The sequence below is a fragment of the Erpetoichthys calabaricus genome, chromosome 4, assembly GCF_900747795.2.
Source record: "Erpetoichthys calabaricus chromosome 4, fErpCal1.3, whole genome shotgun sequence".
Lineage (NCBI taxonomy): Eukaryota > Metazoa > Chordata > Cladistia > Polypteriformes > Polypteridae > Erpetoichthys > Erpetoichthys calabaricus.
The window spans coordinates 158,430,023-158,455,394 of NC_041397.2; the positions used below are offsets into that span (position 1 = coordinate 158,430,023).

Consider the following 25,372-nt stretch of genomic DNA (forward strand, 5'->3'; position numbering starts at 1 on the left):
AACAAATGGCAAGATTAGAAAGAGAATCTTCAGCAAATCATACATGAAAAACCAAATATAGCCAACTAAGAAGTGCACAATAGATGCCAAATGTGAAACAGCAGTGTGTAACTTACACAACATACAAATGAACATAAGAAAGCAAAAAGATACAGATACAAGGCAGATGCCACAATTAAAAGAAACCAAGGTTCTGTGAAATTCTATATCAGCTTTCAAAATGATTACAAGAGAAAGAAAATTATTAGGAATTACAACGCAAGTCTCATTCAACAAAGATCAGAGACCCTGGAAAATCCAGTAGAATTTGCATTAGCAAATGAAGTTATTTCAAGACATTACTGTGGTGCTATGGATCTGTGTTATGAATGCTGAGATGCCCACTGATCCTTTTGCACATAGACTTAAATGCTAGATTAAATGCATGATTAATTGTGGACCACAGCAGCTAGAGATTTCTATATTATTAATTATGATTATATTATTATCAACACACTTTCTATAACCTGTGAGAAAATTAATAATTTTCCATTTACCCTAAAACTACTCACCTTTACACAGGACCAGAACTGTCTCTGAAAAAACAAATATGGTCCACTGTTTTTGTTTTCTAATACACTGAAAGTAAACAAAAAAATTAAACATTACATGAAGGAAATAAATACACCAAAAATTAGTGAAACTGTAGCCCAATTAACTATTTCTGTGTAAACTGATTATGAAAACAATTTTAAAAACTCACTGCTTGGGATATAAAGGCATGAAAATATCATCATCCAAGGTTCTTCTTGTACGCATCACAATTGTTTTCAATAGCTCCTATAAAAAAAGAAAAAAAATAAATAAAAATTGTGTATAGAGGGTTCGGAAACTATTCAGACCACCGTCACTCTCTACAGACGTTGTGTTGAACATTTAATTTTGAATAGATAAACTTTTTTTTCAGTCAATCTATACTCAATAACCTATAAAGACAAAGTTAAAATGTTTTCCCAAACGTTTGGAAATTTATTAAAAATCAAAAATTGAAATCTCTCATTTATACGAGTATTCAGATCCTTTGTTGTGGCACTCCAAATTGTGGTCTGGTGCATCCTGTTTGCTTAAATTTAATTTTAATTTGTGAATTTCCCCATGGGGATTAATAAAGTATCTATCTATCTTCGAGATGTGTCAAGAACCTGACTGGAGTCCACCTGCAGCAAAATGAATCAGCAAGACAAAGTTTAGAAAGGCACATGTATGTGTATACAAGGTCCCACAAATCATGCTGCATGTCAAAGGAGATTTCTGTAGAGCTTCATGATACAATTGTGGTGAGGTATAGGTCGGAGCAAGGGTATAAAACATATCTAAAGCTTTGAGTGTTCACAGTGGCTCCAGAAAGCCTGAAATAGATTAATTCTGGAACCACTAGAACTCCTCCTTAAGTTGGCTATCTGGCCAAACTGAGCATTTGGGTAAGAAGGTTCTTAGTAGGAGAAATGGCTAAAAGCCCAATGGTAACTCTAACAGACCTTCAGAAACCCTCTACTGAGAGAACCTGTCAGAAGGATGACCATCTCAGCAGCACTCAATCATTCAGGTATTTATGATAAGAGACAGAAGCTACTCTTGCATAAGAGGTATATTGACAGCCTGCCTAGAGTTTGCCAAATGGAATTTAAATAACTCTTAGCACATGGAGATGTATTCTCTGGTCTGATGAGACAAAAATGTAACTATTCTGACAGACCTCCAAGCATTAAAGTCTAGCGAAGATCAGGCAATGCACATCACCTGCCTAATACGATCTCTACGATGAAATGTGGTGGCGGCATTACCATGCAATGGGAACGAGGAGTTTGAGGGGTTGTTGGTTTTGTCAGCAACAGGGACAGGGAAAATTTGTCAGAATTGAGGGAAGGTCTCCAAAAGAGGTACTCTATAGGAAAAGACAGGTTTTGCAGTCACAATTTAACTTCTTGATTACTAAAGAAACGGAACTTTCTGAACATACTAGACTTTGGGATTAGATATACATTAGAATATGTTTGGTTGGGGGTTGAGTCAAAGCTGAGCTAAAGGTTAAAAAAAATCTACATATAGTTTGAAGCACCTTCTTAGTTGAGGTTTGTTCTCTTCTTGGGCTTATTTTTGTCACTGGACAGACCTTAGGCAGGTATAAGGATACTACCAGGCTTTTAGCGCAGTGCCATAATTGCAGTTTGTATCAGGTAGAGAAGCCCAAGGGTCACCTGAATATGATTTCAAGTTGTAAAGAGAAAAACCTTTATTTATATACACTGTGTGCACAATTATTAGGCAAGTTGTATTTCTGAGGATTAATTTTAATATGGAACAAATACAGTGCTATCAGCCAATGCAAAATGTTAATAAACCTGAAACCTGAATGTTTTACAAAGGAAATGTGAGTGTGAACATTCTCAGGGGAAGACATATGTGTGCACAATTATTATGCAACTAAAGGAAAAACGAAAATTTTCCCATCTCAATTGTTTATTTTCATTTGTTAAAGTGAGAATAATAAGCAACTCAAAATTTACAAGGAAACATTTCTGACATTTCCAAAACAAAAAAGTGACCCTTCTTTTCAATAACAATCATAAGCCTTCCATTCATATAGTCTGTCAGTTTCTTGATCAACTTTTTGTGCAGCAGCAACCACAGCCTCCCAGACACTGTTCAGAGAAGTGTACTATTTTCCTTTCACCTTAAATCTCCCATTTACCATGGAAGACCCAAACAGTGTTTGATTTAAAGAGAACATGCCGTAGAGCTGAGTGTAAATGGAGGAAAACTAAACTAACTATCCACTATGAAATATTAAAGGTTAAAATAACAGAATACAATAACACAGTCTGTCTTGAGAGGCGCTGCTATTTCTCCAAGATTATAAATAACAATGCTAGTAATCCCAGAGTCTTATTCTCGACGACTGATCGTCTGCTAAACCCAGGTAACTCAAAGGAATGCCTCCAAAGTACTTCCAGTAAAACCTGTGAGGCTATTGCTGTATTTTTCAATCAAAAAATTAATGATATTAGAAATAACACAGTATATATCTCCCCAACACTAAGGATCCTCCTAAACCCCAGTACTCCATTACAAACAAATTTAATTCTTTCACCAGGATAGATTTACCTGATTTACATAAAATAATTTCTCAACTGAAACCCTCCACCTGTGTCCTTGACCCAATACCAACAAGTTTTTTCAAAGAAGTATCGGGCGTGCTAATTGATAATATTCTTGACATAGTAAATTCGTCATTAGATATGGGTGTCTTCCCAGACTGTCTTAAGACTGCTGTAGTTAAATCCCTACTTAAGAAAAATAATCCTGACCCCTCTGCTCTTGAAAATTTTAGACCCATCTCTAACCTGCCTTTCTTAAGTAAAATTCTAGAGAAGGCAGTCATTATGCAGTTAAATAACCACCTCAATAAACATGCTATTCTTGATAAATTTCAGTCAGGTTTTAGAATAAATCACAGCACAGAAACTGCACTTGTTAAAGTAGTAAATGACTTGCGGGTAAATGCAGACACAGGCCATTTATCTGTTCTCATCCTCCTAGATCTGAGTGCCGCATTTGACACCATTGATCATAATATTCTTAGAAATCGCCTTAGTCAATGGGTGGGCCTCTCTGGCAGTGTCTTAAATTGGTTTGAATCCTACCTGGCAGGGAGAAAATTCTTTGTTAGTTGTGGTAATTACAACTCAAAGACACATGATATCCTACATGGTGTTCCACAAGGTTCTATCCTGGGTCTGCTGCTCTTCTCAATCTACATGCTTCTGTTAGGTCAGATTATCTCAGAGCACAACGTGAGCTACCACAGCTATGCTGATGACACACTGCTGTACCTATCAATAGCACCTGATGACCCCGATTCTCTTGATTCACTAACACAATGTCTTACTTGTATTTCTGAATGGATTAATAGTAATTTTCTAAAGCTAAATAAAGAGAAAACTGAAATTTTAGTGATTGGCAATAATGGATACAATGAGGCTATTAGAAATAAACTGGATGCATTAGGATTAAAAGTCAAGACGGAGGAAAAAAAGCTTAGAGGTAACTATTGACTATAATCTGAATTTTAAATCGCATATTCATCAGACCACTAGGACAGCATTTTTTCACTTAAGAAACATAGCAAAAGTTAGACCTCTTATATCATTGAAAGATGCTGAGAAATTAGTTCACGCATTTGTTTTCAGTCGACTAGATTACTGTAACGCACTACTCTCAGGACTACCCAAAAATGAGATACAAATTGTTTGCAACTAGTGCAGAATGCAGCTGCTAGAATCCTAACTAGGAAAAGAAAATCCGAGCACATTTCTCCAGTTTTGATGTCACTACACTGGTTACCTGTGTCATTCAGGATTGACTTTAAAATTCTGCTTTTGGTTTATAAAGCCTTAAATAATCTTGCCCCATTTTATATATCGGAATGTCTGACATCTTATATTCCAAATCGTAACCTTAGATCCTCAAATGAGTGTCTCCTTAGAATTCCAAGAGCAAAACTTAAAAGAAGTGGTGAGGTGGCCTTCTGCTGTTATGCACCTAAAATCTGGAATAGCCTGCCAGTAGGAATTCACCAGGCTAATACAGTGGAGCACTTTAAAAAAAACTGCTGAAAACACATTATTTTAACATGGCTTTCTGATAACTTCACTTTAATTTAATCCTGATACTTTGTATATTCAACTCATTATAATAACTATTCATGGTGGCTCTAAAATCCGTACTAACCCCTACTCTCTCTTCTGTTTCTTTTTCCAGTTTCTTTGTGGTGGTGGCGCAACTACTCAAAGCACCGTGATGTTCCAACACTGATGAATTAAAAGCCAGAAGTCCGCATGACCATCATCATCAAGTCCTTCTATGAGAACCCTAAATACAAAGAGGACTATTTCATTTATGTTAAGTAGAATGCCCAGAGGGGACTGGGCGGTCTCATGGCCTGGAACCCCTGCAGATTTTTTTTTTTTCTCCAGCTGTCTGGAGTTTTTTTTTTGTTTTTTCTGTCCTCCCAGGCCATCGGACCTTACTCTTATTCTATGTTAATTAATGTTGTCTTATTTTAATTTCTTACTTTGTCTTTTATTTTAATTTTTTTTCTTCATTATGTAAAGCACTTTCAGCTACTTTTTTTGTATGAAAATGTGCTATATAAATAAAAGTTGCTGTTGTTATTTAAGAAGGGCCCACAAGTTCTCAACAGAGTTTAGGTCAGGTGAGGAAGGGAGCCATGTCATTATTCTTTGAACTTTAAAGCCTTTACTGGTTAGCCACGCAGTGGAGTACTTCGATACATGTGATGGAGCATTGTCCTGCATAAAAATCATGGTCTTCTTGAAAGATACAGACTTTTTCCTGTACCACTGCTTGAGGAAAGTGTCTTCTAAAAAATGGCAGTAGGTTTGGGAGTTGATTTTTAGCCCATCTTCAACCCAAAAAGGACCAACTAACTCATCTTTTATAATACCAGCCCATACCATTACCTCACCTCCACCTTGCTGCCGTCTGAGTCGAAGTGGAGCGCTGTGCCCGTAACTGAACCAGCCACGGACCGGCCCATCCATCTGGTCTGTCAAGAGTCACTCTCATCTCATTAGTCCTTAAAACCTTTGAAAAATCTGTCTTCAGATATTTCATGGCCCAGTCTTGACATTTCAACTTATGTCTTGTTCAGTGGTGGTCGGGTTTCAGCCCTCCTTACCTTGGCCATGTCTCTGAGCACTGTACACCTTGTACTTCTGGGCACTCTAAGTTGCAATTCTAGAATATGACAGCAATGGAGGATAATGGGTTCCTGGTAGCTTTACATTTGATCCTTCTTAAATCTGTGGCAGTTAATTTGCGTCTTTTTTTCTCGACACGTTTCTTGTGACTGTTGACTATTTGTAACAAACCGTTTGAAGGTTCTGTGATCACGCCATAATATCTTAGCAATTTCAAGAGTGCTTCATCCCTCTAAAAAGACTTTTTACAATTTTTGACTTTTCAGAGTCAGTTAAATCTCGTTTTGGCCCATTTTGCCAGAGGAAAACAAGCTGCCTAATAATTATGCAAACCTTGATATAGGGTGTTGATCTCCTTAGGCCACACCCTCCCTAACTACACAAATACACACCACCTGATATGGCTAAATCCAATAAGCATTCAGTTAATACAGCTTGGATTTGGAATATATGCATAAAAATGATAATATGGTCAAAATAATCACTTGCCTAATAATTTTACACACAGTGTATGTGCATCTAAGAAATATACAGAGTATTCTGGCCTTTTCATGACAGCAAATTCAGTGCTTGATTGGGTGCCACATTATACATTTACTGGTAGACTGGAATGACAACTTTTTAAACAACAGAAATACCTGGAGGAAAATAACTTGGAGGGACAGTCTGCCATATGTTATTAGATTTCTGTATTACTCAAAGAAATTCAGTAACAAACAACATTTTCAGACTTAAATTAAATGTTTCTCAACACTAGGGTACCTTGAACCAAAGGATAATGATTGAAACATTTTGTCTTAGATCCAACCCTGCATATTCTGGACAGTCAAGCAATGAATGCTGAACTGTTAACTGATCACCAGTTTGCTGCCAGTCACATCATGAGGTCAGACAATCTGCTCATCTGACATGGAAGGCCCAAACAGATGCCCCTGTATAAACCTCACCTTTGGAAGTTGCATTCTAAATGGACTTTAGCCAAGAACTCAGTAGATGAAGCCATGGAGAATAACTTTTGGCATAACATAAACTAGCAAATCATTCAATGACTCAGGAAGGAAGGATAGGTGGGACATCACCAGGTCTGTCTTAGTAAGAGTAGGGTAGTCCAGACCTCAATTGGAGATATCTAAATATGGAAGGAAGAAATAGTGCCATAGGATGACTATATTCATTGCAGTGATTGGAAAGATGTGCAATGGACAGATCTCTTGGTTCAAAATTGAGTGATACAGATAAGGTTCTGAGACTGACAAACTGGCCTTTATTAAAATGGGATGAGACAGTGTGCTGAAAATACTGTGAGATCTTAGATTTAATAAGAACTTGAATTTAGGATTATAGAAGTAATTTTCTTAAGTCATTCAGTTATGTTTGAATCTTACTTGGAAAGCTTCATAAACTATAACAAGAAAAGTTATGCAACATATTCATTATTAGATTTAGTAAATTAAAAGAGATAAGAGTTCCCTCTAAGATAAAATGATACGGTGTCACCAATAATTATGTATGCATATTGATGACATATTTAACTCTTTTTGTTATTCTAATTATTTAAAAACAAATGTTTTACATTTTGTTCCACGGGTAAATCTAAAAGATAACAAAGCATTAATGCTGAACAAGGATGGAGATTACATTGTGAAATATTTGACAATTCACTACTCAATATATATTCCAGGTTTTTAAGGATTATGGACTGCCTTCTCTTCAATTTAGACTAATTTTCAGTTAAACTAATGTGACTGAGTTGGCTATTAAGAACAGAGTTTGTTTTCAGAGAACAATTATTTAATTTATTTTGATGTATGCTTATGTCACTATCATGCTGAAACAGCCATCAGGTTTCTGAAAAAAATGACTTCCCCAGAATATCAATGCTTACTAGAGTTGACAATGTCATTCTGGTAAATAATAAGGAAAGTAATGAAAAATGGCAGCAAAAGATCCACATAGCAATAATAGTAATAAAAAAAAACACCATACCCCATGAAGAGATATGACATTGTTTTTTTCCATGGATTTATTATTCTAATAGCAAAAACACAGAAACTGACATTGTCCAGACTGGTTAATTGTGGACCTATGTGACCAAAGCACACTAATCCAACCACAGTACCAATGCAAATTGTCATTAATGGCTTCTAAAAGAGCATTTCTAGAAAAGAATACTCATAAAAATAGTGAGGTGCAGTATTCTGTATGAGAGCGAGATGTCACTGATGAAGGTGGAAAAGAAATGAGAATGACCAGGTTGATGTGTGAGGTGACAGAGTGATGAATACTAAGTTAACAGCAGGTGCAGAGGTGATAGATGTGTTGAGAAGAAACACACTAAAGTGATTCAGGCATGTGGAACAAAAGACAGAAGATGACTGGGTGAAACGTTGCACTGTGATGGAAGCAGACTGGATGAGGCCCAGGGGAATGCTGAAGACGACATGACTAGAGGTGGTGAAGGAACATATGAGAAGAAAAGCTGTCACGCAAAAGGATGTTAAGTACTGCAAAGACTTGAGGAAATCGTGAGGGTTTTGTGTTGGTGTTAGGCTTAACTGAATACAACCATCTTGGGTAAACTAGAAAAATAGCCACTAAACAGATGATAATGAAGATGGTGGAGATTACATTGTTATTAAAAGCTTGCATTTGGTAATTGCTGCAAAGAGTCTATTGGGATGTACTGAATAACTTGTTAAGCAAGTTAGGTGACCCCTAGTTAGAACCAGACACTGCCCTTCTCCAATTGTTACCAATACCCTTTTAACTATTTTTTCCCTTATTGCCATCTCCCTACTGTTAGTGGGTACAGAATTAATTTTCTTACTGAGCACTGTATAAAGGATTTAACATTTACTGATTACTTCCCTGTTAATGCCAAGTATTTCATTACCTTTATTAACTAATTTGTAAAAACTACAACTATTTAAAAATTTTTTATCCATAAATCTGGTATGATAGATGTCAAGAAAAAAATGTTACGCTTTTAACTCGTTTCCAATTAAAACATTTTTTACAAATTAGTATTGGAAAAATACTAACGTATTTGAATTAGCAAAATCCACATCAGATTTCAATGAATAGATTTTCTTTAAAAACAGAGAATCCAATAATTTGAAAACAAGTTTTCATAAAAAAAACCCAGTATCAATAAAAATAATTTTCTTTACATAAATTTATAATTTAAGTTATTCTAATAAAGTACACTTCAATTTATTGAAAATAAAGCTCATTGTTAATAGTATATAGCACAAAACAGCAACACATTATTGTCACCTTTTTAGAACAATTTACCGTAGAAGTCATTCTATGGATCACATTTTGCTTCTAGTCCCTTTGTCTAATCATACCTTGATCAAATCAAATGAAGGTGAATTTATTTTCCATCTCTTTATTGAAATATAAATTGTAATCTGGTAAAGTCAGTTTTCCAGCATTTTACAATTTTAAGTATTTTTTCAGACATTTGAAAAAATACTGTCTGCAGAGTGCTATATAAAATCAAATAAATGTTCAGTGGATTAAATATTCTAATTTTAATATTGTCTAGTGATAAAACATTAGTACTAACTTTCTGTGTTTCCACAAATCACTTAGTGGTATCAGTCTTAGAATATGTTTGTAAGGTTAAACCTTTTCTTTGCTCAAACTACATGAAACCAATAAGGAGAATCCTTACTGCAAAATCAAAATGACCAGATAATACATGTAATTTTTATAACCTCTTTCCCATGCTCAAAGAGCTTCACAAATATCCAAAAGGATAAAACAGAATAAAAGTACAGAAAAAGATCAAACAGAAAGCACGCATACAAAATGCTATCAAATATTAAACACCAAACAAAACTAGAGGGCACAAAGTTCTGGATTAGAATAAGAAACAATAAACAGGAATAAAAAATACTAAAAGAAAACCATGAACAAATAATTTGTGCCACAACATGTATGTCTAACCATCTGGATAAACAGGGTGAATAGTTAAGAATGCCACTAAGGTAAAAGGTAAATGCCATTCTGAACACATGTTCTTTAAGTGGCCCTTTAAAAAGAAGAATTCTTCGAGAAGACCGAATTATGTTATTGAAGCCATTCCAAAGTCAGGCCACAACAGAGTTGAAGACTCTGTCAGCAGATTTGTTTGGGGCAAGACAAGAATGCCAGCATCAGTTTATCAGAGTAGGTAAGCAGGACTATACTGCTGCAAGAGGCTATTTAAAGCTTAAATGTTGTCAACAAACTCTTGCATTTAGATTTTTTAAAATAAAGAGAGCCCACAAAGGTGGAAAAGAACAGGCACTATGTGCTCACTACTGAGAGTCTGAGTGAGGACTCTTGTAGCAAAGTTATAAACCAGCTGCATTAGAGATAAAACAGATTAAACATTGTCACATTACTTTTATCAGTGATTTTCACTGGTAGAATTCATGAAATAATCTTAGTTGAGTTAGAGGACGTCATGGCACACTTCTCTGACCACTACAAGTGTAGTCTGACATATCCAGCAGCTCAGTCAGATCGGTCTATGACTTGCCCCAACAAAAATCAAACAGATTTGTATTTTGTATTGCCACGAAAGAATGAAAAAAGGACCGACATTGAAGCTGAACTCACAGTTCCTGTAAAGCATTTCACAAGCTCTGTCAGGCAGCATGTAATTGGCTGACAGAAAAAGGCGTTGCCTTGTGATATTTTTTTAAATGTGAAAGAAACACTGCCGGAAAGTTATCATGGAGTCCTATGTAGTCAGATGGAGCACCCCTTAGAGGAGATTGAGGGGATTTTTCATGATTAGCATTCAACTTTGTTGCCATCCTCTTTTTCATGACAGCTGCCACACTGTCCAGGGTTTGCCCTGTGATGGAGCAGGCTTTCGTGTTAAGTTTGTTAAGACACTGCTTCTTTTGAGCTCAAGTTGTTTCTCCAGGAGACTACAGTGTAGAACACCACATTACTAACTATGGATTGATAAAAAAAATTCCAACATCTTGTTGCATATATCAAAAGACCTGAGCTTCTTAGCAAGTACAGTCTGCTCAGACCCTTTTGTACAATGCCACTGTGTTGTCAGAACGGTCCAGCTTGTTATGTGAATCCTCTGGTACTTATAACTCTGCACCACATCCACATCCTTCCCCCGAATGATAACTAGTCTCAGAAGCTCCTTGGTATGCTGGAAGCCCCCACCAGTTCTTTATGTCTTGCTGATGTTGAGTTGCAGGTTTTTTCTACACCACAAGTCAAAGTCCTCCACAACCTTCCTGTACTCTGACTCATCCGCATTACTATGCAGCCTATGATGGATAAGTCATCTGAAAATTTCTCTAGATGATAACTGCTAGTATTGTAATAGAAGTCTGTTGTGTAGAGGGCAATCAGGAAGGGGACAGGACAGTTTCCCTGAGGTGCTCCTGTATTACACACCAACATTTCTGACACACAGGCCCTAAAGCCTCATAAACTGGTGTCTGATGGTCAGGTAGTTCGTAATCCATGCGATTGTGGGGTCATACAATTTCAAAGCCCTGAACTTTTTTCATAGTCCATGACGAAGAATGGTGTTAAAGGCACTGAAAAATCAAAAACTATTATCTTCACTGTGGTGCCGGTTTTGTCAAAGTGGAAAGCATGAGTGTGGCATGCTGATTAGAGCATCCTCCATACTTATATGTGTCTGATTGGCAGAAACCAGCGGTCATAGCTGCTTTAGTACTAGCCTTTCAAAGGTCTTCATGACGTATGAAGTAAAAGTAACTGGTCTAGAATATGTGCTGGGGAGGCAGCATTAAGAAGAAGTACGCCTCATGCCTGGACAAACTGGTGAGGAAGGCAGGCTCTATCGTTGGCATAGAGCTGGACAGCTTGACATCTGTGGCAGAGCGACAGGCGCTCAGCAAGCTCCTATCAATTATGGAGAATCCACTGCATCCACTAAACAGTGTCATCTCCAGAGAGAACAGCAGCTCCAGCGACAGACTGCTGTCACTGTCCTGCTCCACTGACAGACTGAGAAGATCGTTCCTCCCCCAAAGTATGCGACTCTTCAATTCCACCCGGGGGGGTAAACCTTAACATTATTCAAAGTTATTGTCTGTTTTTACCTGCCTTTTTATTACTCTTTAATTTAATATTGTTTAATATTTAATATTATTAAATTGTTTTAATATTGTTTTTTGTATCAGTATGCTGCTGCTGGAGTATGTGAATTTCTCCTGGGGATTAATAAAGTAAGTAAGTATGTATGTATGTATGTATGTGTCTGTATGTATGTATGTGTCTGTCTGTCTGTCTGTCTATCTAGAATCCTTAGGATCATTGGAATGCCCTTTCCTTGGCAATGGGAGCACACATGATGTTTTCAGCCCCCTGGGGCTGACTCCATCCAGCCCTGAAGCCTTGTTTATGAAGAGTTTCTTCAGCTATCTCCTCACTTGATCAGCGGAGACACAGTTCAGGAAGATTTGGGGATTGGGGGTGTTAGGGGGCTGTAGACCAAAGGTATGATGTCAGTGAAGGGGAAGATCAGGCAAGGGGCAGATGGCGGCTGGGATCATGAAACCTCCTTAATTTGTACAAAGAGGCTAGCAGTGTTGTGAGAGGGCTGTATTGAGAAGAGTGAGTCAAACCTGTTGAAGAAATGGTTGACTTTATTAGCTCAGTTCCTGTTCCCTTCTTCTTCATGTTTTACAGCCTGATTATAGACAGTGATAATCCGCATCCCCTTTTCCTCAACACAATTACTTTGTGATGTTTTGTTGTACTTGGAGCTCAAGATTAGTCTCTGTAGTGGGCTTTTATCTAACAGCTGTTTTTTCAGTTCCGACTGCAGCTGCTTGGTTTCATCCATATTTCCAGACCTGAGGGCTCTCTTCTTAATATTCATTTTGGCTTTCAAGTCATTCGTGGTCTATGGCTTGTTGTTTGGAAAACAACACACTGTCTCTGTGGGGATTGTGTTACCCACACAAAACTTGATGTAGTCTGTGATACACTGGCTTAGCCCCTCAATGTCCATGTCATGTAACTCATAATATATCATATTAGTGAACTAGCATATGCTAGTCAGTGTTCTTAAAGGCATCCTTCAGAGCCTCCTCAGCCTCCACCGTCTATTCCTACACGGCCATGGTGGTGGATGGCAGCCACTGGACAATGGGTTTATATGTAGGTATGAGCTGTAACAAATTATGGTCCAATCGGCCTAAAAGTGGCAAAGCAAAAAAAATATTGAGGGTGGTGGAAAATGAAACATAGTGAAAGTCCCCAAAAATTGTAATGACAGTACTGGGATGGTCAGTCGTAAATTTGCTTATTATAGAATATACAGTGTCTGTTGCAATTGAGGTGTCTGCAGAAAAAGGGATGTCAACACTGTTAGCACAAGGGCATATGAAAAGTCTCTTGCCATATAATAAGGTCACAAATCCACCAGGAACAGATCAACATTCTGGTTGTATAGCTGTGCTTTAATTGTAATGTGTCCAGGGTTGCACCATTCTTCATTCACATAAATGGCAAGTCCACCTCCCTTCTTGCCACTTTAGCACCTCCTTCTGTCAGCCTGCACAATTTTAAATCCATCCAGTGCAACAGGTGGTGTTTCAGCACTAAGCCAAATCTCTGTAAAATACATGAGACTGCTGAGATTTTATTTCTTTTGGTTCCTGTCCGGCATTGAGTGCTCATCCATTTGTCAGAGATCTTACATTGCCCATGATAGCAGAAGGCAGGTACAGTCAGTACCTTCTTCTCTTGTTGTGGGCTCCTGTTCATCTTCCTTGGCATCTACACAGTAGCTTAGATGGCAGCTTGGTGAACAGCTCTAATGCTCTGGGAGACAAAGGGTGCAGGTCCATCAACTGGTGGTGTGTGTAAGTGAGTGCAAATCCTTCCTCACATTTTCAATTATCCATGTTATCCAAAAAAAAAAATAAAGTACCAAAAATCAGCAAACAATAACGAAGACAAACAAACAAAGTAGTTGCTGCCCCTGAAGAGAGAGAAAGAGAAAGGTTGGGAGCATGCACCACACGATGGACCTCCTGAATTGGAACCCAAGTTCAGCAGGGGACGCCTTAGCAACACTCTAGAACAGTGTGAAGGTTTTTTTTTTTACAGTGGTTGGAGAGCCAATGCTAACGCCAACCCCCAAGTTTTCCCTGTAGGTTGGAAGACCTGCTTGCACAGCTGGATGCAGATTAACATCATACCCAGGACAAAGCAACTGCAGGTTAAGGGCCTTGCTCAAGGGCCCAATGGAGTAGTCTCTCTTTTGGTGTTTACGGGATTCAAACTGACATTTGTCTGATTGCCAGGGCAAATCTTTAGCCTCAGAGCTCCTGAAGGCAGTCATGTAATGTGCCACTGGCTTTATAACAGACATCTGCTATTAGAGAATTATAGTAGTCTCTGCAGGAAAACAAGTGAAGGAAAATGTTGCAGATGTGTAAGTAAAAAATTATAATGTCTCACTGTGACTTCCAAATTAAGTTTTTTAGTAATCTTGATGAGTGTTCAGACCATAGCGTGTGTCGCCCTCACTCTCTCTCACTAAAGAATAGCTTCTATAATAAGCCAAATTTCCCCCGGGCATAAATAAAGTTCTACTGTATCTAAACTCTCTTAATATCATTTATATAGGCTTGAACAAGAAACCAAGGCATCAAATATTATGCCAAGATTCTTTGCAGAAGACTAAGGTGTAATGAGATTATCACCACCAGCGAATAAAAAATGGTTTAAATTCCTGAACTGAACTAAAGTGCTAATTTGCATGAATTCTGTTTTTTTTGCAAGTTAATCTTAAAATGTTTTTTCCACCAAGCATTCATTTTCTTCAAAACAAGCTTATAAGATAAAAAATCTCTGAAGATTATCAACTTTAACATAGAAACAGATTTGGGCATATTCTGCACAAAAGTGATAACCTAGTTCAAGGAGTTGGTAATGGATGGCATATATTACCTGTGTGCTTTTGTTTTCACCATTTAGAACTGAAGGATAGCCATTAATTAATTTCTTCACAAAAGATACCAGCCGTGCACTTTGACTAGTTGACATGGGATCCCATACTTCATCAATTAAAACTAAAAGATAAGACAGAATTAATAATTAAGAGAACAGTGCAGCTGCTGAGCAAATTTATAAAATTTATCCATAATTAAAAAAATGAAACCTACAAAAATTTGACTTTGCGGTAAATGTTTAATAAATTAATTTATAAAAGAATTACTATCTACGTATAAATGTAATCTATCTATCTATCTATCTATCTATCTATCTATCTATCTATCTATCTATCTATCTATCTATCTATCTATCTATCTATCTATCTATCTACAGTGCATCCGGAAAGTATTCACAGCGCATCACTTTTTCCACATTTTGTTATGTTACAGCCTTATTCCAAAATGGATTAAATTCATTTTTTTCCTCAGAATTCTACACACAACACCCCATAATGACAACGTGAAAAAAGTTTACTTGAGATTTTTGCAAATTTATTAAAAATAAAAAAATTTGAGAAAGCACATGTACATAAGTATTCACAGCCTTAGCCATGAAGCTCAAAATTGAGCACAGGTGCATCCTGTTTCCCCTGATCATCCTTGAGATGTTTCTGCAGCTTAATTGGAGTCCACCTGTGGTAAATTCAGTTGATTGGACATGATTTGGAAAGGCACACACCTGTCTATATAAGGTCCCACAGTTGACAGTTCATGTCAGAGCACAAACCAAGCATGAAGTCAAAGGAATTGTCTGTAGACCTCCGAGACAGGATTGCCTCGAGACACAAATCTGGGGAAGGTTACAGAAAAAAAATTCTGCTGCTTTGAAGGTCCCAATGAGCACAGTGGCCTCCATCATCCGTAAGTGGAAGAAGTTCAAAACCACCAGGACTCGTCCTAGAGCTAGCCGGACATCTAAACTGAGCGATCGGGGGAGAAGGGCCTTAGTCAGGGAGGTGACCAAGAACCCGATGGTCACTCTGTCAGAGCTCCAGATGTCCTCTGTGGAGAGAGGAGAACCTTCCAGAAGGACAATCATCTCTGCAGCAATCCACCAATCAGGCCTGTATGGTAGAGTGACCAGACGGAAGTCACTCCTTAGTAAAAGGTACATGGCAGCCCGCCTGGAGTTTGCCAAAAGGCACCTGAAGGACTCTCAGATCATGAGAAAAAAAAATTCTCTGGTATGATGAGACAAAGAATGAACTCTTTGGTGTGAATGCCAGGCGTCACGTTTGGAGGAAACCAGGCAAAGGAGTGGCTTCAGGACAACTCTGTGAATGTCCTTGAGTGGCCCAGCCAGAGCCCAGACTTGAATCTGATTGAACATCTCAGGAGAGATCTTAAAATGGCTGTGCACCGACGCTTCCCATCCAGCCTGATGGAGCTTGAGAGGTGCTGCAAACAGGAATGGGCGAAACTGGCCAAGGATAGGTGTGCCAAGCTTGTGGCATCATATTCAAAAAGACTTGAGGCTGTATTTGCTGCCAAGGGTGCATCGACAAAGTATTGAGCAAAGGCTGTGAATACTTATGTACATGTGATTTCTCAGTTTTTTTATTTTTAATAAATTTGCAAAAACCTCAAGTAAACTTTTTTCACATTGTCATTATCGGCTGTTGTGTGTAGAATTCTGAGGAAAAAAATGAATTTAATCCATTTTGGAATAAGGCTGTAACATAACAAAATGTGGAAAAAGTGATACGCTGTGAATACTTTCCGGATGCACTGTATCTATCTATCTCTCAAAAAAATTAAAGGAACACTTTTTAATCAGAGTATAGCACCAGGTCAATGAAACTTCTGGGATATTGGTCTATTCAGTTAAGTAGCAGAGAGGGTTGTTAATCAGTTTCAGCTGCTTTGGTGTTAATGAAATTAACAACAGGTGCACTAGAGGGGCAACAAAGAGATGATCCCCAAAACAGGAATGGTTTAACAGGTGGAGGCCACTGACACTTTTCCCTCCTTATCTTTACTGACTGTTTTTTTCACTTTTTGCATTTGGCTACGGTCAGTGTCACTACTGGTAGCATGAGGCGATACCTGGACCCTACAGAGGTTGCACAGGTAGTCCAACTTTTCCAGGATGGCACATCAATATGGGCCATTGCCAGAAGGTTTTCTATGTTTCCCAGCACAGTCTCAAGGGAATGGAGGAGTTTCCAGGAGACAGGCAGTTACTCTAGGAGAGCTGGACAGGGCTGTAAAAGGTCCTTAACCCATCAGCAGGACCGAAATCTGCTCTTTTTGGCAAGGAGGAACAAGATGAGAGGCGTGCTGTGCTTTTTTACAGACAACAGCAGGTTCACCCTGAGCCCATGCGACAGCTGTGAAAGGGTCTGGAGAAGCCATGGAGAACGTTATGCTGCCTGTAACATCCTTCAGCATGACTGGTTTGGGGGTGGGTCAGTCATGGTCTGGAGAGGCATATCCATTGAGGGAAACACAGACCTCTACAGGCTAGACAACGTCACCTTGACTGCCATTAGGTATTGAGATGAAATCCTTGGACTCACTGTCAGACCCTATGCTGTTGCAGTGGGTCCTGGGTTCATCCTGGTGCATGACAATGCCCAGCCTCACGTGGCGAGAATATGCAGGCAGTTCTTCGAAGATGAAGGAATTGATTCCACCTAAATCCAATAGAACAAACACCTCTGGGACATTATGTTTCGGTCCATCCGTCGATACCAGGTTACACCTCAGACTGTCCAGGAGCTCAGCGATTCCCTGGTCCAGATCTGGGAGGAGATCCCCCAGGACACCATCCATCGTCTCATTAGGAGCATGCCCAGACGTTGCCAGGCATGCATACAAGCATGTGGGGGCCATACAAACTAAGGAGTATGATTCTGAGTTGCTGCAATGAAATTTCGACAAGTTGGACTAGCTTACTACATCATTTTTTAACTTTGATTTTTGAGGTGTCTTTGAATTCAGCCCTCTGTAGATTGATCATCATCTTCTTTTGACTGTTCCTGTTAGGGGTTGCCACAGCGGATCATCTTTTGCCATATCTTCCTGTTCTCTGCATCTTGCTCTGTTACACCCATCACCTGCATGTCCTCTCACCACATCCATAAACCTTCTCTTTTCCTCTGCCTGGCAGCTCTATCTTTAACTTTCTTTTCCCAACATACCCTTGTCCAAACCAATGCAATCTCACTTCTCTTACTTTGTCTTCCAAACTTTCAACATGAGCCAACCCTCTAATGTACTCGTTTCTAATCCTGTCCATCCTCGTCACACCCAATGAAAATCTTAGCATCTTTAACTATGCCACCTCCAGGACCATCTCCAAGGGGTATGCGAAATCTAACAAATTCCTAATACAAGAAATTGTATATGGCGAAATAAAGAACAAAAAAAAATCTCCTGCTTTCTGGTCAGTGCCACCGTCTATAACCCATATAACAGAGCTGGTCTCACTACTGTCCTATAGACCTTCCCTTTCACTCTTGCTAATATCCGTCTGTCACAAATCACTCCTGACACTCTTCTCCACCCATTCCACCCTGCCTGCACTCTCTTTTTCACCTCTCTTCCACAATCCCCATTACTCTGTACTGTTGAACCCAAGTATTTAAACTCATCCACCTTCACAAACTCTACTCCTTGCATCCTCACCATTACACTGACCTCCCTCTCATTTACAAACATGTATTCTGTCTTGTTTCTACTGACCTTCATTCCTCTCCTCTCTAGAGCATATCTCCACTTCTCCAGGGTCTCCTCAACCTGCTCCCTACTCTTGCTACAGATCACAATGTAATCAGCAAACATCATAGTCCAAGGGGACTCCTGTCTAATCTCATCTGTCAACCTGTCCATCACCATTGCAAATAAGAAAGGGCTCAGAGCTGACCCCTGATGTAATTCCGACCTCTACGTTGAATGCATCTATCACTCCTACTGCAGACTTTACCCCTTTCATACTTACCTCATACATATCCTGTACCACTCTTACATACTTCTCTGCCACTCCAGACTTGCTCATATAATACCAGAACTCCTCTCGAGGAACCCTGTCATATGCTTTCTCCTGGTCCATAAAGACACAATTCAACTCCTTCTGGTCTTCTCTATACTCTATATTCTCTATCAACACCCTCAGAGCAAACATATCATCTGTAGTTCTCTTTCCTGGCATGAAACCATACGGCTGCTCACTAATTATCACCTCCCTTCTTAACTCTTTTAGGGCTAATTTTTTTTTTGTTTCTTTTCTCCCAGGGCTGAATATTTTTCCAAAAACTAACTTTTTTTAAAAAAAGAACACAAAACATTTGTTTAACATATCAAATCAACAAAAAATATTTATTTTTGACTAATATAACTGTTTTGCATTTTGTATGAGCCTGCATACTATACAATTTAACATATTATTATTTCACATACTGTACATGTTACAAAGCAAAGTCCTGCAAAGTTTGACAACGCTCAAAGCAGCCAATTGCATGCATTGCCACATTGCACTGCTTACAATACGTGTTGCACTGGTGCCTCTTTTTCAGTTGTCTGTTGCTGCACACAACACAGTCAGGCTTGTACTTTTTGTCCTCATATGTTGCAGGAAAGTGGCGCTGAGTCAACCTGTCTGGCACTGCTCTTTGTAATGGCCTTCCTCGCTTTGCCAAAGGCACTCCAACATAATCTGCCAGCAAGCTGTCAACCACCTTCTTGCGGAAATCTGCCGCAGTCATAGTGCTGTCACCGTTTGCTTGCTTGAATAATATATATCCATTTGTGAGTGCAATCTCACGCATGCGATGGTACACAGTGTGGTACCACTTGGTGGACTTATGGCCATAATCATATGACCCCAGCATCTGATCCAGTCGATCAACTCCAGCCATTTTACAATTGTACTCCTCAAGTGCAACGGGCTTGTCCAGCTTCCTTCCTTCTGGGTTTCCCTTTGAACAAAATTACTTTCTCACATAAATTGTTGGTGTGAACTGTAGTAAGACAAGTCACCCGTTTGATATCATGCCATGCCAATGCCACCAAGTTATCCGCCCGCATGAAAACAGGATTGTCACCTCTTTTCATCTTCAGCCTGTCTGGCTTCAACTGTAAAGGCATGTGTCTCCTGTTCACCCTCACTGTGCCACAAGCTCCAATTCCCCTGCTCTGTAGATCTATGAACAATTCTGGTGATGTATAAAAATTGTCCATGTACACAACATGACCCAAATGTTCATAGCTCTGAAGCAGCTCCAGCACAACCTGACTTGTCAAGGGACAGTTCTCTCTTTGAAAGGAATGCTTTCCAGTATAAGTAATTACTTTCAGGCAGAAACCAGTGTTTGCTTCTGCCAGTACAAAATCCTTTATGCCATACTTTGTGGGCTTGTCTGGCATATATTGGCGGAAAAAAAGCCATCCCTTATATTTTATCATTGATTCATCCACAGACAAATCACGGCCAGGCTGATAAAATTGTTTATATGTTGGCTCCACTATGTCAAGCAGGGGCTGAACTTTACACATGGGGTTATAGCCTGGCTCACCCCTTGGGATTTGCTTCAGGTTATCACAGAAGTGAATAAAGCTTTGTAGCAGCACGTACCTATCACGCGGCATAACCTGTCCAAAGCCACCAGGTGACAAAGTACGTTTGGACCAATGCTCCCTGAAATTATATCGCCAGTCTAGTCCCATCTCTATCTGTAATGCCACAAAGCCTTTCATCTCGTCTTTTGTTGTGGGTTTCCACTTCGAAAAACGAGAATGCGGAGCAAGCGCATCCCACGATTCAAAAAATTGCTCTGCATACCAATTTGTCTCGTCTGATATCAAGGAAAAAACTGCCTCAAGAGAAAAAACAGACTGAAATAGTCCAGCGGCTTGTAATCCGTTGTGTCCAGCTGCAAGCCGTGCCTTTAAGTGAAGTCCATTAGCCAGTTCGGCTCACACGGATCAATTTCTGGGTATTCCTCCCACGCGAACCTTGCCGTAGGTGCATCGGCAGCGCAAATGCGCTCAGCTGCCAGCCGAGCAGCTGGGGCGGCATTGGCTGGTCTCCAATCGGCTGATGCCGGCTCCTCAATCTCTTGCTCGATCTCCTGATCACTGTCAATGAAATCTGACTCTGAAAAATCAGAGTCCGACTCCGCGATAATGCGCAAAATGTCATATGTCCTCACAGATGGCGCAGTGGTAGTGCTTCTGCTTTGCAGTAAGGAGACTGTGGAAGATTGTGGGTTCACTTCCTGGTTCCTCCCTGTGTGGATAGTGCTTTGAGTACTGAGAAAAGCGCTATATAAATGTAATGACTTATTTTATTTATTATATGCCGAGTATTTTCTTTTCTGCACTCACTTCGCTCCCTCGTGAGATGTTGATGCCATCTTGCTTTTGTTTGCATTTGTTTACAAATCGCAACTCACACACACGCAAGGATCAGTTGCTGAGTCAATGAGTCTAACATTCCTCCAAGCAGAGAGGGAATGCCTGTGACATTACAGTGAGTTTTGTCGCCATTAACAGCTGATTGTTGCCCTCTATCACTGGATGTCGACTTTTGTCGACATTCGCCCTCAACCCCTCCTGTCGACAAAAGTCGACATCCGCCCTAAAAGAGTTTAACCTAGCTTTCACTACTCTTCCTTGTATCTTCATGCTGTGACACATCAAATTCATCTCCCTGTAGTTACTACAGCTCTGCACATCCCCCTTATTCTTAAAAATCAGTACCAGTACACTTCTTCTCCACTCCTCAGGCATCCTGTCACTTTCCAAGATTCTATTAAACAATCTGGTTAAAAACTCCACTGCCATCTCTCCTAAACACTCCATGCTTCCATAGGTATGTCATCTGCACCAATGGCCTTTCCATTCTTCATCCTGTTCATAGATGTCCTTACTTCCTCCTTGCTGATTCACTATCGGCACATCATCCAACTTTCTCTCTCTCATTCTCTTCATTCATCAGTCTCTCAAAGTACTCTTTCCACCTTCTCAACATACCCTCCTCGCTTGTATGTTTCCATCTTTAACCGTTATCACCCTAACCTGCTGCACATCTTTCCCATCTTGGTCCCCCTGTGTAGCCAATTGGTACAGGTACTTTTCTCCGTCCTTAGTGTCCAACCTCTCATACAATTCATCATACGCCTTTTCTTTAGCCTTCACGTCCTCTCTCTTCACCTTTTTTGTGTTCTTGTATTAGGAATTTGATAGTTTTCGCATACCCCTTGGGGTCAGAGCCAGGTTTCCTTTTCCTCCTTCTGTCCAGATGTCACATCAAGCACCCTTCTTGCTGTCACCCTTACTACTTCTGTTGTAGTTGCCCAGCTGTCTGGTAACTCTTCATTGCCACCCACTGCCTGTCTTACCTCCTCCCTAAACTCAACCTTGCAGTCTTCCTTTTTCAATTTCCACCATTTGATCCTTGGCTCTGCCCTCACTCTCCTCCTCTTCTTCTTGATCTACAACGTCTTCCTACAGACCACCATCCTATGCTGTCTAACACTTTAACCTGCCATCACTTTGCAGTCTTCAATCTCCTTCAGATTGAATCTTCTGCATAGGATATAATCTACCTGTGTGGATCTTCCTCCACTCTTTTATGTCATCCTATGTTCCTCCCTCTTCTTAAAATATGTATTCACCACAGCCATGCGCATCTTTTTTTCAAAATCTACTATCATCTGTCCTTCATTCTTCTCCTCGACACCATACCTACCCAACACCTCTTCTGTTCACTAACATGTCCATTGAAATCCGCTCCAATCACCACTTTCTGTCCCTTGGGTACACAGTCCATCACTTCATCCAACTCACTGATGAAATCTTTTCTCATCCATCGCACATCCAACTTGCAGGGCATCTGCACTAATCTCATTCATCATCATACTTCCTATATCCAGCTTCATAATCATTACTCTAAATGACACTGTTTTCACTTCCAAAACATTTTTGACATACTGTTCCTTCAGAATAACCCCTACCCCATTTCTCCATCCACACCATGAGAGAACAATGTGAATCCACCTCTGATCTACCTGGCCTTACTCCCCTTCCATTTAGTCTCTTGCACGCACAATACTTCAACCTTCCCCCTCTCTATCATATTGGCCAACTCTCTCCCCTTACCAGTCATACTGCCAACATTCAAAGTTCCAACCTTCAGTTCCACTCTCTTTACCTTCCTCCTCTCCTCTTTCCTCCGGACATGTCTCCATCCTTCTCCCTCTTCGGCCTAAAGTAGCCCAATTTCCATCAGAACCCTGTTGGCTAATGGTACTCTATACCTGTGTAGGTTGATAATTTTCATTTCCATCAAACGAAGTTGCATCTTTTTTTCTTTTATTTCTTTTCTTTTTTTTTTTGCTTTTATTAAAATAACATTCCATACAAATAAATCAACTTTTACAAAAATAGGTTCAAAACAAATCAACCCCCACCCCTGAAAAAGAGAGCTAGGCCAGCGGGGTAAAACTTTAAGCTAGCAAAAATAAATAGATAAATTAATAAATGAATAAAGATAAATGGAGTAAAAGAGGGGAGAGAACCTGCTTCCTCAATTTAAATGCTTATTATAAAATGTTATTGATTAGATCCTGCCAGGCTTTGAAAAAGTTTTGTATAGATCCTCTAAGTGCAAATTTGATTTTTTCTAGTTTCAAATAGTAAATAACATGTTACCCGCTGACTTAGAATAGGAGATTTAGGATTCAGCCAGTTGGGCAGTATAAGCCTACGTGCCAATACTGTAGTAGAGCATCCTTTTTTCAAAGTGTTCCTTTAATTTTTGAGCAGTTAATATATATATATATATATATATATATACATACATATACACACACACACGTATATCTATCTATCTATCTATCTATCTATCTATCTATCTATCTATCTATCTATCTATCTATCTATCTATCTATCTATCTATCTATCTATCTATCTATCTATCTATCTATCAAAAAAAACAGCTATGGATAAAATATAAATTTCTCATACTAGAAGACTCATCTGATTTTTGCGATCCAGTGTCAATTGAAAATTGCTTAGTTGCTGCAAATAAAAAACTACCAATGTGGAAGCTACTGATCCATGGTTTGTTTTTAAACTATTGACCATATATCCATTTTTTTAAATATCTGGTGGATAATTGTCTAAAAATAAGTCTGAAAGATGGATGTCTTCATATTTTATATTGTATCACTACATTAAAGACCCTCACACTCTCTTTGACAAACTTACAGTGTACATTCAGCCAACGGATTATTCAGATTTAGGTTCCCATGGGTGAAGAGCAAAAATTGTAAGAACTATTTTTTCCTAGAGGAATAAATATTTCAAATTCTGATACTTGCTGGGTGCTAAATTCTGAATTATTATTTTGTGCATTGTTAAAGGCAGTTATTCTAACCTAACCTAGTCTGACCTGTGTTGTAGATATAGGAGTTTGCAATGTTTGTCATGAGAAATGGCTGTTACATCTTTGTTTTGCTAGGCAAAAGTTAAATGCAGTTTAACACAGCAATATGTTTTGAAACAAAACTGTAAAATTAAAGTGGTCCAAAGTTATTTTACCATTATGAGTGTCACTTAAATATTATAATTAGTCTGGCGGTGTTTATATGAAGGGGACAGGATGGGTGCATGCTAAATTTGCCAGTAAATTTGAATGCTGTATTGGTATTGAGCCAAACAAAATTCAACTAAATTTAACAACGGAATCTCCCTTGTCACAAAACAATGAAATAAAGTGGTCTATCTCCTTGGAGCACATATTAAATATCACAGTCCACTGATGTATATAAAAGAGTGTGCCATGTCTGACAGATAATTTGATTAGTGTACCTGTATTACGACAGGTAAGATTCACAAGCATTCAAAATGTGGAATATTAACTGCTTTAGTCCATTGTGCAAAAAAAAGAAGTGGCTAATCTATTCCTGTGAATTACTATCAACAGCAGTAAGAAGTCAAGCAAAATGACACCTTTTATTGCCTAACTAAAAAGATTTCCATATCCAAGCTTTCAAGGTAACTCAGGCCCCTCCTTCATGCAAGAGGCATATTGTAATCATTTTAGTTAGCCAATAAAAGGTGTCATTTTGCTTGACTTCTCACTACATTCATAATGGCTAACACGGTACAACACCCTAGTACTATCAACAGCAGTGAGAATGAGCGGGTGCAAATAGATAGCTAAGTTTAGCTTCTTAGTTAATTATAGCACTACGATTAATGTGGAAAACACACCTATGTACATCATTATACCACAAAACATTTTATAGATTATGTATATAAATATGACAAAATGTTGTTCAATCCACAGTGGACTAGTGAATATGAGAACAGGTAAATCTTTTACAGATTTTCCATCTCAGATCAGTAATCACCATATTTTCAGCAAGCTCTTGTTACTCTGCAACTCTCTAAAATTTTATAACCCCTGGACTATAACAAAGCTGCAACTACAGTGCCAATTTAAAACTACTGGACAATGTGGTCAAAGCTGAGACAGTAATATAAGACAAAAATGACTCTACTAGACAAAAACCTGTCTAAGAAGCAATTAAAATGTTGTGAATTGGGGCCCGGCTTGCAACGGGTAAAGGGCACCTCAGGAGTGACACAGGGATT

At 39.0% G+C, this 25,372-nt stretch overlaps 1 protein-coding gene across 1 annotated transcript in view; it reads right to left on the minus strand.

Moving 5' to 3' along the window:
* Window positions 1-25,372, minus strand: part of paxbp1 (PAX3 and PAX7 binding protein 1) — a 276,767-nt gene that overhangs the window by 23,627 nt on the left and 227,768 nt on the right. The window contains exons 13-15 of the mRNA XM_028799899.2: window positions 14,724-14,845; window positions 743-819; window positions 552-618 (exon numbers count right to left, since the gene is read on the minus strand). Of these exons, the coding sequence (XP_028655732.1) occupies window positions 552-618; window positions 743-819; window positions 14,724-14,845 (266 nt within the window). The remainder of the gene's footprint in view (window positions 1-551; window positions 619-742; window positions 820-14,723; window positions 14,846-25,372) is intronic.